Here is a 15,590-nt window from a genome sequence, read left to right as displayed (position 1 = left end):
CCTTCAGCTTTCACAAGTTAAAAAAAAACCCCATAACTTGGCTGGATTGCCAGCACCAAACGCTGCTGCTTCTCAGCACTGCAAGGAGGTTGTCCCACGGTGGCGGAGGGTGTTTCACACGGTGCTTCCTGAGAGAGGTCTGAGATCGCTGGCTGTTTTCTCTCTTCCAACACGCGCTGGAGAACCGGACACCGTACTTGCACGTCGGAGATGCGGAGAGGCTGCTAACACGAAACACTGTTCTACGGCGTCGGGACCCACAAGCCAAAGGGGTTACATTAAAAGACGGCTACGCCACGTACGCTACAGCACAGCACCGACAGCACGGGGCAGGGTGGTCCCAACGTCCCTAGAAACCCACGGTGCAAGGACGGTGATACTTCGGAGCAGAGACCGAGCTTCGGGCACACGGCAAGGTCCCCGTGCCGAGAGCAGTGGACAGCAGTTGAATTTCTGTTGCGACTTTGGAGGTTTTGGGGAAATCCCATCCGACGGCTGCCCCAGCACCGGACAAAGCGGCAATCCCGCCTGCCTTTTGCCCTTCTCCGTGCTGAACTTTGTCGCCTCGGCGTTGGCTCCCGCTGCGTGTTGCGTAGGGGCAGGTCCAGCACCGACCTCGGAGGTTCCTGCGTTTTGCTACAAGGCGCCCGTTTCCATGTCGCCAGCTGCTCTTAAACCCCCCTAAATATGCTAAAACCTATCTGCTCCCTTTTTTTTTTTAATCACTGGGATAGTGCTAGTCGCCCCTTCCTCTCTAAATGCTTGGCTGCAATCAACTGCTCCAGGCAGGGCACAACCATCACTCTGCTGCTGGCACAGCTGGGAGCACATCTGGAGATCACCCAGGGCATCGCTGCAAAGACTGTTATGAGGAAGTGGCAAAATCCAGGTGGAAGATCCCCGCAGCGCTGCACAAGATACCGGGGGGGTCTAACGTCCCTTTTCTCAGTGCAATGTGCCAAGAGAGGACAGATGCAGCAGGGACCACAAAGCCGGCAGCTAGAAGGGCGGCACACGTGTCTGCACACTGTCCTTTGAAAGCTTCCCGGGTCCAAAACAATTATTGCCAGGAAAAAGCCATGGACTCTACCTACAATACAGGCTCTGTCATGAACTGAGGGTCCCTAGAAATAGCCCAACCTGTTTTGCCTCCACTGCTCTCCTTTTTTAACTCCCTCGTGTTTCAAGCAGTCACCGAACCATCACGACAGCTAGAAACTCCTCGGCTTGTTCTAACAGGGGAATTGAGACAGCCCCAGCTTAAAAAAAAGCCAACTGGAAAAGCCAGCTGCAAATTGCAAACCCCTCCAGGCGCCTCAGAGGAGCAGGGCATCACCCTCGAGGGGCGCTTGGCTAGTGCACGGCACCTCTCCCAACACGCTGCCGTTGGCTCTTATCAATGGCTTGGGATTTTATCTGACATCCACCTCTTCTGCAAATTTACAAGCCGTTTCCTTCTCAAGGACAGGAGGGAAATCAATCCCAGGACAGCGGGCCGGAGATCAAGCCGATGCTAACAAAGAATCTGGGGAGCAATGGATCCAGGATAGCTCCCTTCCGGGGATGATGTTATTAGCTACCGGGTGCTGAATTAAGCTGTAGAGGCAGACAGTGGGGAGGTGGGCTCAATTCTCTTCCTTTTTAATGAGAAGGGGCTTTAGACACTTGCAAATGCCCAGGGAGATCTGGGAGATGATTCCCGTCGAATGCCTCTCTCTCGCTTCTGCCCTGCATGCCTCCCTGGCGCCCGGTGCTCAAGAGAGATTCATTCAAGACTTGTTTCTAGACAGCAAGGATGTTTCAGAAGCAACTCCTCCAGCTCAGGAACCAGCTCACCCCCCCTGCTCATCTGCGCGGCAAGCGGAGGAGCAGACTGCAGAAGCTGAGCCAGCCGGACAGCAAACGAACTCCAAGCTGCTCACCTCCCAGCCTGGCACGTGTGGGGGCTGAGTATACCCTACTCTGCTCCTTCGACTGGCAGCTGGTGCATGCACGCACCCATCTCCTTGGGAAGGCAGCCCCCCCTTAAAGGAAGGCTAGCAAAATACGTTCCAGCCACGAAACAAAGGAAGACACTCAATGGGTGCGTGACAGCCACCTCCTTACACGGCAGGTCTATGCAAAGCTCAGGGAACGTCATCTTAGTGATTCAAAGCTGGTGTCTGCTCAGCTCCGGCTCCCTCCATTTCTAGGGAGCTGCGGGCTGCTCTGCTAATGCAGCCTACACGAGGGACTCCCCCCCCCGCAAATGCATTAAGAGACGCAGCAACAGTTTTGCCCCGATGCTGAGAGCGCTTCACTTTCTCCAAGCAACTCGTGCCCTGTTTTCCCAGTCCCTGCACCACCCTGCAGAACTGGCTTTGCCATCCTTGCCCTCCAAGACCCGCTGGTGCCTCAGAAAGACCAAAGCCTGCGGGCCCTGCTGCACTGATTGAGCAGCATCAAGAGAGACTGGAGTCACTCAAGCAGGGGACACGAGTGAGCATTCGCAGTGGGGCCTTTTCTGGCTAGCTGCCGAAGCTGGTTGATGCTGAAGGGCTCAGGGAGCAGGAGTGTGGGATGATTAGATTTGCAAAAACAAGACTAGGACTGGAAGAGGCACACAAAGCCAGCAGGCCTGGGGGAAAGCTCCCCCCCCTCCCGGCTTGCTGGCTGCACCCGGAAATGGGTTTTCAAAGCCCAAGCGCATCCACAGCAAACTGGTGGCTGGAAGCAATAGTGAGCAGGGAAGATGAAAGCTAAGGACATGTGCAGCAATGAGGGTTTTCTGGTACACTTCCTGGCCTGGCTATCTGCAGCAAGGAGCCCCTCAAGGACCCGACACTCACCTCCTGGGCCCCTGGGTGCAAACGCTCGGCCCTCTAAAGAAAATACAGAGGTTTTCCAGGAGAACCTCGCTCCTGCTGAAGGATTGGGGTGACAAACCTTCCTGCTGCAGGGGGGGGCTTGGATCACCTCTCCTGTCTTCTAGGGAACAGCCGCCAGGGCTGCCAGCCTTCCTACAGATGGATGCCCTGTTGCAACAGGGTTTGATGCCAAGTGAAGCTCCCAGCCTCTAGACTTGCTCCAGCACCTCCAAAACTGGTCCCTTCCTCGAGTGCCCTCAGATTTACGTCCCTAAAGAATCCCCCCACCCCCAGCCATTTCTTTTTAAAAGTCCTTGCCGCACTGAAAAAAGCAAGACGTGTCGGCCCGCCATACTAGGGCGCCAGCGGGACAATCCAGATGGCAGGACTGATTGCTCTCATCTCCGGCTTGTAGCTCAGCTGATGCTAATCTGCCAAGGTGCCCTACAAACACAAATAGCCTGATGCAGCCATCGGCCTCCAACTTTCCACCCACCCACTCTGTAAAGGATCATGCATGCCTCGGTCTCTGCTCTGCCGCCCGTTGCAAGGGACCTGGCTTCCACCTGGATCAGCCGCTCGGTGCCAGCCTTAAAAAGCAGCGAGCAGCTGGTGATGCCACATTACTGCCCACTCATCACGTCTGCGCGCTCAGACGCACACACTCGCCCCTGCCTGCCAGCAGTCCCTTCAAGCACGGCTTGCTACGGACGCGGTCACGTCAGGGGAACACCGGGAAGTTCTCAGCAGCAGGGGCAGGACCGGGGCTCGTCTCGGGAGAAGGGGCTACAGCAAGACGGCTCCTCCCCTGAGCGCACACAAATGCACGGGGGATCTTCAGCGGCGACTCTGGACACACGCGATACTCAGAGAAGATGGGAAGGAGCTGCTCTGGAGGGGAGGAGGCTCCGAAGACGGTGGGTTTGGTCGGCGCTGCTACGTCTACGGGTGGCAGGGCACGGCTCGAAGGTTTGCTGACAATCATGCGGGTTTATTGCAGTGGTTTGTAAAGAGCCCGGCCGCAGCCCGGGCTGGTCCCAGAGGAGGGCTCCTCGCGCCAGCCGCTCCTCTCTGCCTTGCTGTGGAGCCTGGGTACCAACCGCAAGGCTACTCCGTAGCCATCTGCTCGATGTGGTCACTCAGCAGCTTGTATTGCTCTGCAAGGGAGAGGAAGAGACACGGTGCTGAGACTTCGGCGTGCCGCAAGGATGCAGTGGAGCAGGCAGGGGCTGTGCCCAGGTCAGCGGGCCCCAAAACTGAACCAGCCAGGGCCCAGAAAGCAAGGGAAGGCAACTCTCCCCAGATGAGTTTTGCATGGGAAATCATCCGGAGCAAGCTACCAGCTGGTGACACCCCCCAAGATACCAATGCAGCTCTGAAGATTCATGCCAACTGGGCACCTGGCCACTGCACAGTGCCTGCTCATGTTCACCAAGTGCCCGAGTCCACCCCTGCCCTGGGAAGCAGAAGAAAGTGGGTGAAATATCCCAAATCAACCAGAACCCAAGAGAGGTTTTTGACTGCCGCATGCTCTTGACCTTGGCCAACGAGGCTCTGCTGCAGCCTGGGTGACTTCTCCCACCGCCCCCGCCAGTCGCATCCCACCCTCCTCTCAGGGCGCTCGTACTCGGGCAGAGGAAGCCCGCCCGGTCCCTCCCGACCTGTCCCTACCTTCGTCCAGATTGCCGATCACCGCCTGCTTCTTCAAGAAGTCGTTGCAGAGCTTCTTGGTCAGGCCGAACGCCAGCATGTTGTGAGTGAAAGTGCTGGGGGAAGAGACACACGCGTGTGGCACAGGCAGGCCAAACAGTCCGCACTTCTCTCCTCCCCCCTCGTCACACTGTCTGTCCCCAAAGGGCAGTGGCAGGGATGATGGTGGGATGATGACGACTCTCCACCTAAATGGGGCAGAGTGCTGCTATGCAGCTAGCAATAAGATGCAAAGACCCCGCTTTGCCTTCTCCACCTCCCCCCAGGGTCCCGGGCACAAAGGGCTCAATGGGTTTCTTCCTGTCGGGGTGGGGGGCCCCCGATGTCTCCCCTTCTCCTTACCCCAGCTGCCCGAAAGTGATGTTCTCGTTAAACCGCAGGCTGTCGTCCCGCTCCTCCTGGGTCATGTGGCACCACTTCTCCCTGCAAACGTCCAAGCGTGTCTTGTACCGGGAAGCCACCGCGCCGCCCTCCCACCCCACCACGAGACGGGATACCCTCGCCGTGCTGGCCTCGGGGGCAGCCAGGAGAGGATCTCAGGTGCAGAGCACCCGCGGTCACTCCTGCTTTCGGCGACTGCAGCTGGCAGACTTCACCCCTCCTTCCTGAAGTGCTCAAGGACCCTCTCATGCCTGTGTTTGCCCTGCCTGACAAGGAGTCCCTACGCTGCCGGCTCGAGGGTGGGGAAATACTGGCTTGTGCCCAGGAGAGACCGTTAGCACCACCAGCGCTGGGAAGGGCATGGACTTTACCCGCTGGGAGCAGCAACGCCAACATAGTCCCAAAGACTAAAGCATCCCGCCCCCCCTCCATTAAAATCTCTCAGGCCAAACAAACCCAGCGCCTTGCAGCTGTTCAGCTGGGGGCACGCTTCTCAACTGCTTTCCAACCGGCACAGTTTCCCAGTTGAGATGGGTCCACAGAGAGCTGGGCTCTTTCTCCAAAAAAATCAACTTTAAAAACACAGAGCTTCAACCTCAGGAAGCGAGGCGGGATGCCCTTGATCTGCCGGTCTCTCCTGGGGCTGCAGAGCGATGACGGCAAGGCCCGCGCCTGGGTTAGCATGCTAATCGGCTGCGCTCTGTGGCTCAAGTTGGACCGCAAGGCACATTATATTGGACCACTGCAAGCAAGGAGACGTGAGCTTCCCAGGCTGGTGATCATCGCACAGCTTGGGTTTGAAACGAGACACAGGCTGTTCTCTCCGCGAGGACTACAGGGCCCCAAAGCATCTCGTCTCATCCTCTTGCAGAGAGACAGCTTGATTCACACAATCCCGGGGACGTCTATGCTATGTCCCTGGCCAAGGAAGTAGGTGCGGGCCAATCTGAGCATCGGTCCATTGGATTGTGCTGGTTGGCACTACCTGACTTTGGACCCTCCCTGTCCCATCCTGCATGGAAAAGGCGACTCAAAACTAGCACCAGGGAGCTGTGGGTCTCCCCCCTCAGACAGGAAAACTACCACCGCAGGCGGTCATCATGCCGTACTCAATGGATGCCAATGGGAGTGAAAGACAGTTATGAAAGGGAAGGCTGGTGTCCAGGGCTCAAGCCAGCCCTTCCCCGAAGCCAGATGATGGTTACAAGCCAGGCAAGGAGGAAGGAAAGGGACGGAGAAAGGAGCAGGTAGAAGGAATAAAGTGAAGAAGGAGGAGGAGGACAGGGATGGAAAGCAAGCTCTTAGCGCACGTGTGACGTGGGAACCGGAGGTGCTGCATCACAGGGGAAAGGATGGACCCCGGGATGAGACTCTTCCCGGCTCATTCAAATTTCTGCTCGTGCTAAAAAGGACACCTGGCCACAGCTTCTTCAGACCTCACTTAGCCTGGGCTCAATCTTGAAAATCTTTCCCAAAATGAGCAGGCCATTGGGTCACCTTGTGAGGAAATGCTGCAAACCGGGCAGTGTAGGTGCCTAAATCAGCAGGGGTTGCATTGCTGTAGTGGAAAACTGAGGGGTAGGCTTAAAGGCATAATGGATGCGGAAAGTCTGCGTGGACAAAACTCACTATAACCGTTAAAATGCATGTCCCGATCCTACAGCTGGAGAAGTGGGGAAACTAATTCAAGTGCCTTCAAATCCAGAAGCAACACTTTGCAGATCTCCTGGGCCCAGAGAGAGAGGAAGTCAATTTAGGTTCTCCTGCTTTGTAAAGGCCTGATGAAGCAGAGAAAGATCAAAGCGACCAAGAAAAATTGAAAAGGTTTCCGGGCTTTAATTCAAGGATAATGTGTTTGCAAAAGAAAAATGATGTAGCGCTACTGAAATACTTTGATTTTTGTGCTGCCCCAAAACGACCACCACGGATGATTGCCTTCATCCATACCAAACGATGATTACACTAAATTAGCTGCTGTATGATTTAATGGTACCAGGGAAGGAGTTACCCAGGCACTGCAAAACAAGCTGTCAAAATTGAGGTCTCTGCAAAGAAACCCATAAGCTAAGCTACGGGTATTGGACTGTATAGAGCTCCAGGGGACCCCAAATCTGATGAGCGGTTATAAGGATTGCTGAGCATCTGGCTGCAGTGAACCCTTGTGCCTGCACAGACCTGATATAAAGACTGGGCCTGACTTCAGTCCCACTTAGCTCAGGCCTTGCCCTGCAGCCCAAATTGCAGCAGTCTTGACGCATACATCTAGCCCAGGTCAAGCCCACAAGGACTTTCCCTCTAAGACCTTCTCTGAGGGCTCCAAAGAGCCTCCTTTTTGGGTAATTTTTGGGTCATCCCTTATATGAGTCATTCCAAGATCAGACATCAAAGATCTAACATCCATATGTAGATCGCAGGTCCTTTCCCCAGCTCCAGCTGTTCCCCCCAGCTTGCATTCTTGGTGGAGCAAGGAACAAGGAGCAATGGTCTCAAATTGCAGCAAGAAAAGCTGAGGTTGGATATTAGGGAAAACTTTCTCACTAGGGGGGTAGCGAAGCACTGGGACAGTTTACCCAGAGAGGCGGTGGACTCTCCATCCCTGGAGGTTTTTAAGACCCTAGCTGGGATGGTCCTACTTGGAGCAGGGGGTTGGACTAGATGTGACCTCCTGAAGTCCCTTCCAACTCTTATTTTCTATGATTGTATGATTCCCCTTTGCATTTTGTTTAAGTGGGCCACCATACCAAGCCTACGGAAAGGAAGAGGCAGGATTTCAAATCAGCCAAACATCTCAACCAAGGGCAGCACTGGGAACGCACAAAGCCAGCATGGCGCGGACAGCTCTAGTCGGCACCTGGCGGGCACAAGGAAACGAGGGGGAGAAAAGCAACGCGTGGGGCAACGCGGTTTCACAGCATCGTTAGCAAAAGAAAGCTTAAAAACAAAAAAGAACAGGAAAAAGGGGTAGGATGGCACCTCCCCTTCTAGGAGACTCCCTTTGCGTCCAAACACTGCCCTTGAAATGGATGTCAGCGTGCAAGATGGAAAACAGAAGAATAAATCACCCTGTGCCCCATCCATCACGTGCCTCGCTCCTTCCTGAGGTCTCAACGCTGCCTCCTGTGATTAAGTACCCTTTAAAATCAACCCCGTCTATTTATTAAGGATTAACTGACACCAATGTGTCCTGGAGCTTCAGGGGCCGCCATTGCACAAGGCCTTGCCTAGCCCACTCTGCCCCGATGGTGTTTTAGGGAAAGGGCAAGATTTGGACCTAAAGCGAGTCAGCGCTAGTGCAAAAAAACGAAACAAAGCAAAAAAGCAATGTGACAAAGTAATGTGGACAGACACACCTCTTTTCCTCTTCCTCTCCAGCGTTCCCTCTGGAGCGGCAGCAGAAACAGGGCCAACAAAGGTTACGTGTTAAAGATCATGCAAGATATATGGATGGAGAGAAAAAAAAGAGAAGAAGAGATGAAGGAAAGAAAAGAAAGTCATTAGAGGCAGAGAGGAAATCAAAGGCTCCCCCTCCCCAACCGTGAACGATCGCCCCCAAATCTCAGCTTCTCTCCTGGCATTTCTGCTACCGCCGCGACGGAGGGGCCCTGGCACTTTGATGAACAGTCCCGGGGAAGGATTCAAGGCGTCTCTCCTCCCATCGAATGCAGAGGGGGAGACCAGTGTCCTAACTCAGGCAAACTGCCCCCAGCTACCGTGAGTCTGCCTCAAGCAGGACTTCAGCATGGGCCCAATTCTGCCCAGACTCCTGGAGCCCTTCCTAGCCTGACACCAAGGAAATGAATGGCCTCGGGAGGACAGCCCAGCCCAGCCCACCCACAGACCCTGTTACTGGCTTGGCGTGCAGCACACCCACTCAAGTCCTCCCGCACTGCGAGACGGCACGAGGCGAGGCATTTCCTCCAAGCACCAGCTTGGGAGACAGGGGCTGGCACCCCTGACGCCAGCTCGCCTCGCCTCTGCCTCCCAGCCCGCGCTGGAGGGGAGCGGCGCGCCTCACGGTGCCCGGAGAAAGGCGCTGCAGTGGGACAACATAACGTGCAGCGCGTGCTAGAGAGACGCCCCACTCCGCTGCTGGGGGTGTCTGGCGCTCAGGATGGAAAGGTTCCCTGTAGGGGATTTCTAGCTGCACGCGGGGCCACAGGCCAAACAAGCACCCCCGCTGGACGACCCCCCCATTGAGACCTCCTTCCTCGAGAGCTGTCAGCTGGTCATTAGCCTGTTTCATGCAGGCTTCGCGACTGCAGGAGGCTGAGCTTTAAATCGGACTGGTACGTACTTGCTAAATCAAACACCTACACAGCCTCCGCGCTGTGCCCCTCTCGCCCCAGATGCATCAACTCCAAGAAGGAAACCAGGTTTGTTTGACAAGAGGGTTTTTCTCCCCTGCTGAATGATACATCACAGCCGTCTCTTTTCATTCTCTCTCAAGTGAACCCAATAGCAACTTCCTGCCTGGGACTGCCTTTCAGACTGGCCTATTTTTACATGCATCCCCTTCCTTGCCCTTTCGTAACACTGGCACTCGTCTCATCCTTCTGAATTTCCCTTGTAGTCCAGAATATATTAAAAATAAAAACACCAGCAGGCCAGCGACCCCCTTGGCCGGCTCTTCTAAAACTCTTGGGTGAGATTATCTGGGTCTATTCATTAACAAGGCTCATCCCTAGTAGACCGGCAAGTACTCGATCATCCTGATGTCACAGAAACACCCAAGTCCACTTTTTCATCTCTCTCACAATCGTGACCCTTCTTCCATTTGCTCTGATCAGCCTAGGACTTCACTTGGTTTTCAGTGACAAAACAACTGCCTGTAACAAAAACCAGGGGCAAGACTAAATGCGTCCTGTACTAATCAAGAAGTGTGTAATACCCAGGAGTGTATAACCTTCCTTTCGCTAATATTTCCTTAGCAGAGCTCAGCAGAGCTGTAGGGAAGCCGAGAGGATGAAGCGCTGGCCCTCCTAGGAGGTGACTGGGTTAACGAGGACAATCCTCTGGGGCGGAGGGGGATTAATGAGGGACTCTTAGGATAAATGACGGATGTTTGCGCACAGCAGTCAAGGCTCGTCCTAGAGAGGTTGAGGCTCGGGATTCGCTCCGGTCTCCGGCGGCTTCTGTCTGCAAACAGGAGCGACTGCCGAGTGTCTCCTCGGGTTCAACAAATGCAACTCCCACTGAGGTCTGCACCCGAGGACGTCAGCGCCTAACTCCCGACTGCCACGTTAGCAGGGAAGCCCTTTTTTCCAGCTGCGAGCCCAGGCCAAGCAAGGTCGTTTTGGTCCATCACATCGCCATCTTTCTTGCCTTGCTGTTGGCCATTTCCCCTACATTTGCATCTCCCCCGTAGTTCCCCAAGCAGCTGCTCCAGCCCCGGCTAGAGCTGCCACGACCTTCCAGCAGAGATGGGGGTGGCTGGTGGGAGGCGAGTGCTATCCAAATGCTACCAGGCTGCAGCAGGAACCAGCCCAGTTTGAGGTTTAGGGATTGCAGAAAGAGCTACGGTGCAAAACTCCTGGGCAGGGCAATTTGTGACACCCATTCCCCCACAAACACCTGGGGGCAGCTGAAGCAGGAGGGGAGACGAGGCGTCTAGGGACCACACAGCAGCACAAACCAAGCCACCCGTACGTCATTAGGTGCTGAGTGAGGGCAGGATTCCCAGCCCACCTGGCTCAGCTTTACGCCACGACACTGCTGCCAGAAGCCTGCCGGAAAGCCCCCCGGCTCCTGGGAGCTTCATGATTGCTGTCGCAGCGAGGTGCACTATGCACCCCGCTGCTCAAGGAGCTGTGTGTTACTCTGGCCCTTGCAGACACCAAGTGTGGATGCAGTCGCTGGAGTCTTGCCTGTGCCAGTCGCTACCATGCAGCACTGCCGTGCATCTTCCAGTCCCATTTCTTCCCCCAGGAAATGGGGTAGGGAATCTTGAAAGCTTGTGCCAGCTCTCGTTGCCCCTCTGACCACCTGTACCAAGCGTTTCATAAAAGCTGCGGCAGACCCAGCTGCAACGCTTGCCAACGCTACACCCCAACACCTGCTCCACCTGCTGTGCTTGCTGCTGCTCTCTGTCGAGTCTCATCCCCATTCATGATCAGGAGCTGGCCTCTTGCCTTCCCGGGAGAGACAGGCAGGGTACTGGAGCCTGTCCCGACACTGCGGTGATCTTGGGGCTCCCTAGCACTTCTTGGTGATAACGTCTTGTCGTAGAGCACGGAAATCAGCCATCAGGTTAATTGGGAATGGCATCGCAGCTGGGAACAGCTGTGAAAGGCATCTGTCCTTGCCAAACACTCGCGCCTGCTAATTTTATACCTAGTCGATGCAAAGGCACGTGGCACGGCGCTTCGATAGGTGCTTCTGTCAGCACACGCGAGGTGATGGAAACATGCCAGCCGTCATCAGTCCACCAGGCTGCTTTCTCCACTCCGGGTGAAATGAGGACGACTGCTCAGAGGTGAATGCTGCATTGCAATGCTTAGGCATGCCAGGTGGTTGTCAAAGCCTCAAAGCATTTGCAAATGTGGAGAAGCACTGATGTCCCCATTTCACAGGCATCAACACTGAGGCCACAGGAGAGATGTGACCTGCTGGGGTCACCCAGCGAGTCCACACGTGGGAGAAACTCAGCTGAATCTTCCAAGCCCCGGCCTAGCACTGTGCTACCTTTCTTAAAGAAACATTGTCGGGTAGAAAACAATACATGTTCTTTTTAAGCACGTGCTCCCCGCCTGCTCCCTGCTGCAGGCCACACGTCAGTGCCCCGGGAGAACACAAAAACCTGGACCTACTCCTCCCTGTAGCTAAGCTGCTGCTTTCGACACTGAATTTAGTAACAAAAACAGTCATTTGCACTCCTGTTCCTGGTCAGCTTCCTTCCCTGGTTCCCCAGTCTGTCCCACATCTGTGCTAGTGTAACTTTTGCTTTAAAATACAAGAGCAAACCCTGGCCAGAGCCCAGATATACTGCGTCCCCTCGGAGCCATTTACGCCTCTAAATTCTTTAACAGGATCTAGGTCCATGTGCTCAGACCACGTGTGCTTTCCTCTGGCACCCTACCACCACTCAGCCTAGGGGGTGTTATTCCAGATATTGCTACCTGGAATAATTTGGCATTGCTTTCCCCTGCAGTCAGCGATGTAGCTTTATCCAGGCGAGAGCAGCAGGAAAAAAACCGGCTGGAGGACTGGGGTCTTGACACAGAAGTATAAAGTTTCCAGCTAGTTTGGTTTGGACACGTGGGATTTCTGTGTCCCCAGAGGATGCTGTCTTCACAACCCACCAAGGGACCCTGCCAGCCTGCCACACCGTGACCCTCGATGGGTGACCTGCTGGCTTAGATGGCACCCATTGCTGCTGTCACCAACAAGCCTAACCCCCAGCTCCTGTCCCAGGAAGAGCCAGCTCAGTAATTACCTGCCACAAGCTCACGACAGCTTCTAATCTCCGTGCCAGGCACTTCCAGGAGGAAGGATGGGGAATTGGACTCCCCACCCAGGTCCCAGGCAGAGGGGGCATGGTGAGCCCTTGTGTTACCTGTGGGAAGGGACTTCTTCTGCAGGCAGCAGAGTCAAAGAGCTGGGCTGCAGCAGTCACCCTTCGGGGGAGGCAGGGGAGGACGTCCGCCCACCACCCCTGCACCAGCCCTTGCCAGGGCCAGGCAGGACATAGCGCTAGCATCTTACCTGGTGGTTGGAGACCTCTTCCTCCTCTCGCAGTGGACGGCGTCGAAGAAAGCCGCGTTCCAAAACCTCAGGGTGTGCCTGCGGGGCAAGGAGACGGCACTGGAGACCGGGGGAGGAATGGCTTGGGGAGCATCTGCACGTGCAGGTGCAGAGCCCCCCAAAGACTACGTCTCCGAGAGGAGCGACACGAGCCCAGGAAGCCAGGGCACAGCTAGCTCCTCGCAGCCGCAGCTGAAGACGGGGCGCCGGTGCTTACCAGATGGGCTGCTGCTTCAGGTGCATGTACAGGTAGATCTTCTCTCCCTTCTTCTCCTCCTCGTCCTCGGGGCTCTGCATGGAAACTGCAGGGAAACACGCAGTCACGTGCCTGGCTTCACATGCAGACTCGGCACCCACCCAGCTCCCGAGCCCCCAAGGCAAAGCTTCTCTTGGTTTGTGACACCCCTCCCACCTCCACCGCTGGGATGCCACGTTGCTCCCTATGGCCGAGCCACCCCCTCTAAGCCCAGATCTTGGGGGTCCTATAGAGAAGCTCTTGCTATGGAGCCTGCCATGCTCACCTGTCTTCTGCAGCTTCTCCTTGGGCTTGTCCTCGATGTCCCTGCAGCACAAAGATCGTAGCAGTCAGAGCCTCTCTCTCTGCCATTGATGGATGCCCCATCAAAGCCAGCTCCAACTCTGTCTGCCCATGCAATAAGACCCTTTCAAACAATGATGGCAAGGGAGAGCATCATTTCTTTTTTAATAACCCAGCTCCTCCAGAGCTGCTGCTGGGATGCAGGGCCGAGACACACGGGCTGAGAGAGCTTGAGGTTGACTTGCTGTCAAAATACTCAGGCTAGAGCTCGATCAGCCCGGTGCAGGAGGCGGAAACCCCGGCCAGCCTGAACAAGCTTCCCTCTCCAGAGCCACCAGAAGGTCTCTGCGTGCTCCCCAACCACACTCTTCTCATTACGATGCAAGCACGTACCTCACACCCACTAGGCAGGATGGGGAAACCGAGGCACGGGGAGCTTGCTCAAGGCTAGGCAGGGGTTAATGGCACATCCCCTTGATCCCACCTTCTGGGACGGCTGACTGGCAATGACCAAGGTGTGCCACGGGGCTTCACCTGGACACCTCCCCGTCCCGTTGTGGTCCCCTTCCCTCCACCCAACACCTCCCCACAGCAACCACAGCCAGGCAGCCTGAGCCCAGGCAGCATTTTATTTTCTTTAATAGGCTGCAGGAGCTGGAAAGGACGAGCTGTGACCACCAAGCCACTGCAGCCAGCCATGCAGCCTGAGATCTGCTGCTCCTGACCCAAATACACAGGTCTTCAGAGACTGTGCAGCTCCACGCACCGGGGGGAAGGTCAACGGGGTATGTCCACACCGCAGCTGGCGTGGGAGAACAGGAAAGGGGGGGTGTTGCTTGCAAGAAGCCCCCCAGAAGTGCTGGGGACATGGTGTAGATGCACCCTAGCGATGGCCAGGTCGCTCATCCATCCTGTTTGTCTCTAGCCCGTGGCTCAGGCACTTCCCACCCCCAGCACAAGCAGAGAGGACACTCACTCGCTCTTCCGGCCCATGAACTTGGTCTCTAGCCCCCCGAAGAAGCCTTTCACGTTCTCGGTCTTGGCCGACGTGTTCTTGAGGAGCCTCTCCGCAATGTCCTTCTTCTCGGCCAGCCAGCTGTTGGCTGACTTCAGGTACGAGTCGATGCTCCCCACGGGCTTCTCCTTCATCTCCGAGGGCAGCGTGTGCATTTTCCCTGTGAGACAAGGCAGCTGCCTTCAGCTGACCCCCCAGGGCAAGGGGGCACTGCCCTCCCCTACACGGCTGGGTTTGAGTGACAGGATCCCCGAGCTCTTGCTCCACGTGATGGTACCCGGACAGGCCAGGCTTTTACCCAGGCAGGGACTAAATCAGTAAGGTGAGACTGTCAGATGCCCAAACTCTGGGGAATTAATAGGGACACACATTAGCCAAGTGTCAGCTGCCCCCAGGAATTGCTGCCCGTGGGTCTGCTCTTACCCCGAAGCAAGTGAAAGCGAAACAGCACTAATTGACTTCTTTCATTATCCTTATATCATTCTTATATGTATCAGTCTTATACCATTATTTTTTCATTATTACTATTCTTTCATGATTGTTTCATTCACTTCTTTTGGTCAAAACTAAACGGCAACACTCGACCCTCGAGGAAGACGAACGGGCAGAAGGACAGGTCTTGTAGAGCAGCTGGTATATGATAACCCCCTACCCACATCTCACCCTGCAATGTACCTCCTCTCATGTCTCCTCACCCTCTCCCTATACAATGTCACCAAGTCTCCATGCAAACAGCCCCCGAGACAAGCTGCCCCCGAGCTCAGGACAGACCCCTGTATTTCTGCACCACGCGGATTATCATTTGGGGGTGGTGATTTTAGGTGCCTTTAAAGATAGAGAGGGCTAATTTCCAGCATATGTGGAAGCCAAGGCATGTAGTTGCACCAGAGCTGGACACAGGGGTGAGTGACACTAGGCCCGGTTGCAATCCCGGGATAAGCGCACATCTTCAACTAGCAACCCCCATCCTGCTTCAAGGGCACGTCTGACCTGCTAGTGGAGGGGGCAGGCAGCAGGGCCGACACTCCCCAGCTTGCTTTGGGACCAGAAGCACTGGAGATACAGTGATGTAGCTTCTGCATAGACTGGCAGCCTGGACAGGCCACCCGGGCCCCAGCTGGCATGCACAGCCCACATTGAAGTCCACAACCCTGTGGCTTCACTGCTACTAGTACCCAAGCTGGCTGGAGAGAAGCTGGCTCGAGTGCAGGGTTGCAATCACACCTCTCGATTGCACCGCACACGCTTTACAATGCCAAGTTGTGTCAACGCCCCCTCTCCTCCAGCCACAAAGCAGCCAGGCAGCTGGAGCCTCTTACCGACATAGTAATACGTGAAGCACATGGTCATCAGGTTTTTG

The 15,590-nt window shown here is 55.5% G+C and overlaps 1 protein-coding gene and 2 long non-coding RNA genes across 3 annotated transcripts in view; 2 read left to right on the top strand and 1 right to left on the bottom strand.

The window, feature by feature from the left end:
• LOC109289414 overlaps positions 1-140 on the top strand; it is a 5,931-nt gene extending 5,791 nt beyond the window's left edge. Inside the window, exon 2 of the long non-coding RNA XR_002095357.1 lies at positions 18-140. This is a non-coding gene — a long non-coding RNA (uncharacterized LOC109289414). The remainder of the gene's footprint in view (positions 1-17) is intronic.
• Positions 141-720: 580 nt separating this feature from the next.
• Positions 721-15,590, bottom strand: part of KIAA0513 (KIAA0513 ortholog) — a 38,602-nt gene continuing 23,732 nt past the window's right edge. Inside the window, exons 6-13 of the mRNA XM_019505429.1 lie at positions 14,192-14,390; positions 13,199-13,239; positions 12,895-12,979; positions 12,639-12,716; positions 8,288-8,317; positions 4,899-4,979; positions 4,518-4,612; positions 721-4,003 (exon numbers count right to left, since the gene is read on the bottom strand). Of these exons, the coding sequence (XP_019360974.1) occupies positions 3,954-4,003; positions 4,518-4,612; positions 4,899-4,979; positions 8,288-8,317; positions 12,639-12,716; positions 12,895-12,979; positions 13,199-13,239; positions 14,192-14,390 (659 nt within the window). The 3' untranslated portion in view covers positions 721-3,953. The remainder of the gene's footprint in view (positions 4,004-4,517; positions 4,613-4,898; positions 4,980-8,287; positions 8,318-12,638; positions 12,717-12,894; positions 12,980-13,198; positions 13,240-14,191; positions 14,391-15,590) is intronic.
• LOC109289415 lies at positions 8,451-11,772 on the top strand. Its single transcript, XR_002095358.1, has 3 exons — positions 8,451-8,579; positions 10,029-10,032; positions 11,761-11,772. It is a non-coding gene; the product is annotated as an uncharacterized LOC109289415 (long non-coding RNA).

Source organism: Gavialis gangeticus, unplaced genomic scaffold (genome assembly GCF_001723915.1).
Source record: "Gavialis gangeticus isolate Ggan-Ray unplaced genomic scaffold, GavGan_comp1, whole genome shotgun sequence".
Taxonomy (NCBI): Eukaryota; Metazoa; Chordata; order Crocodylia; family Gavialidae; genus Gavialis; species Gavialis gangeticus.
This window is presented reverse-complemented; position numbering and strand designations above follow the sequence as displayed.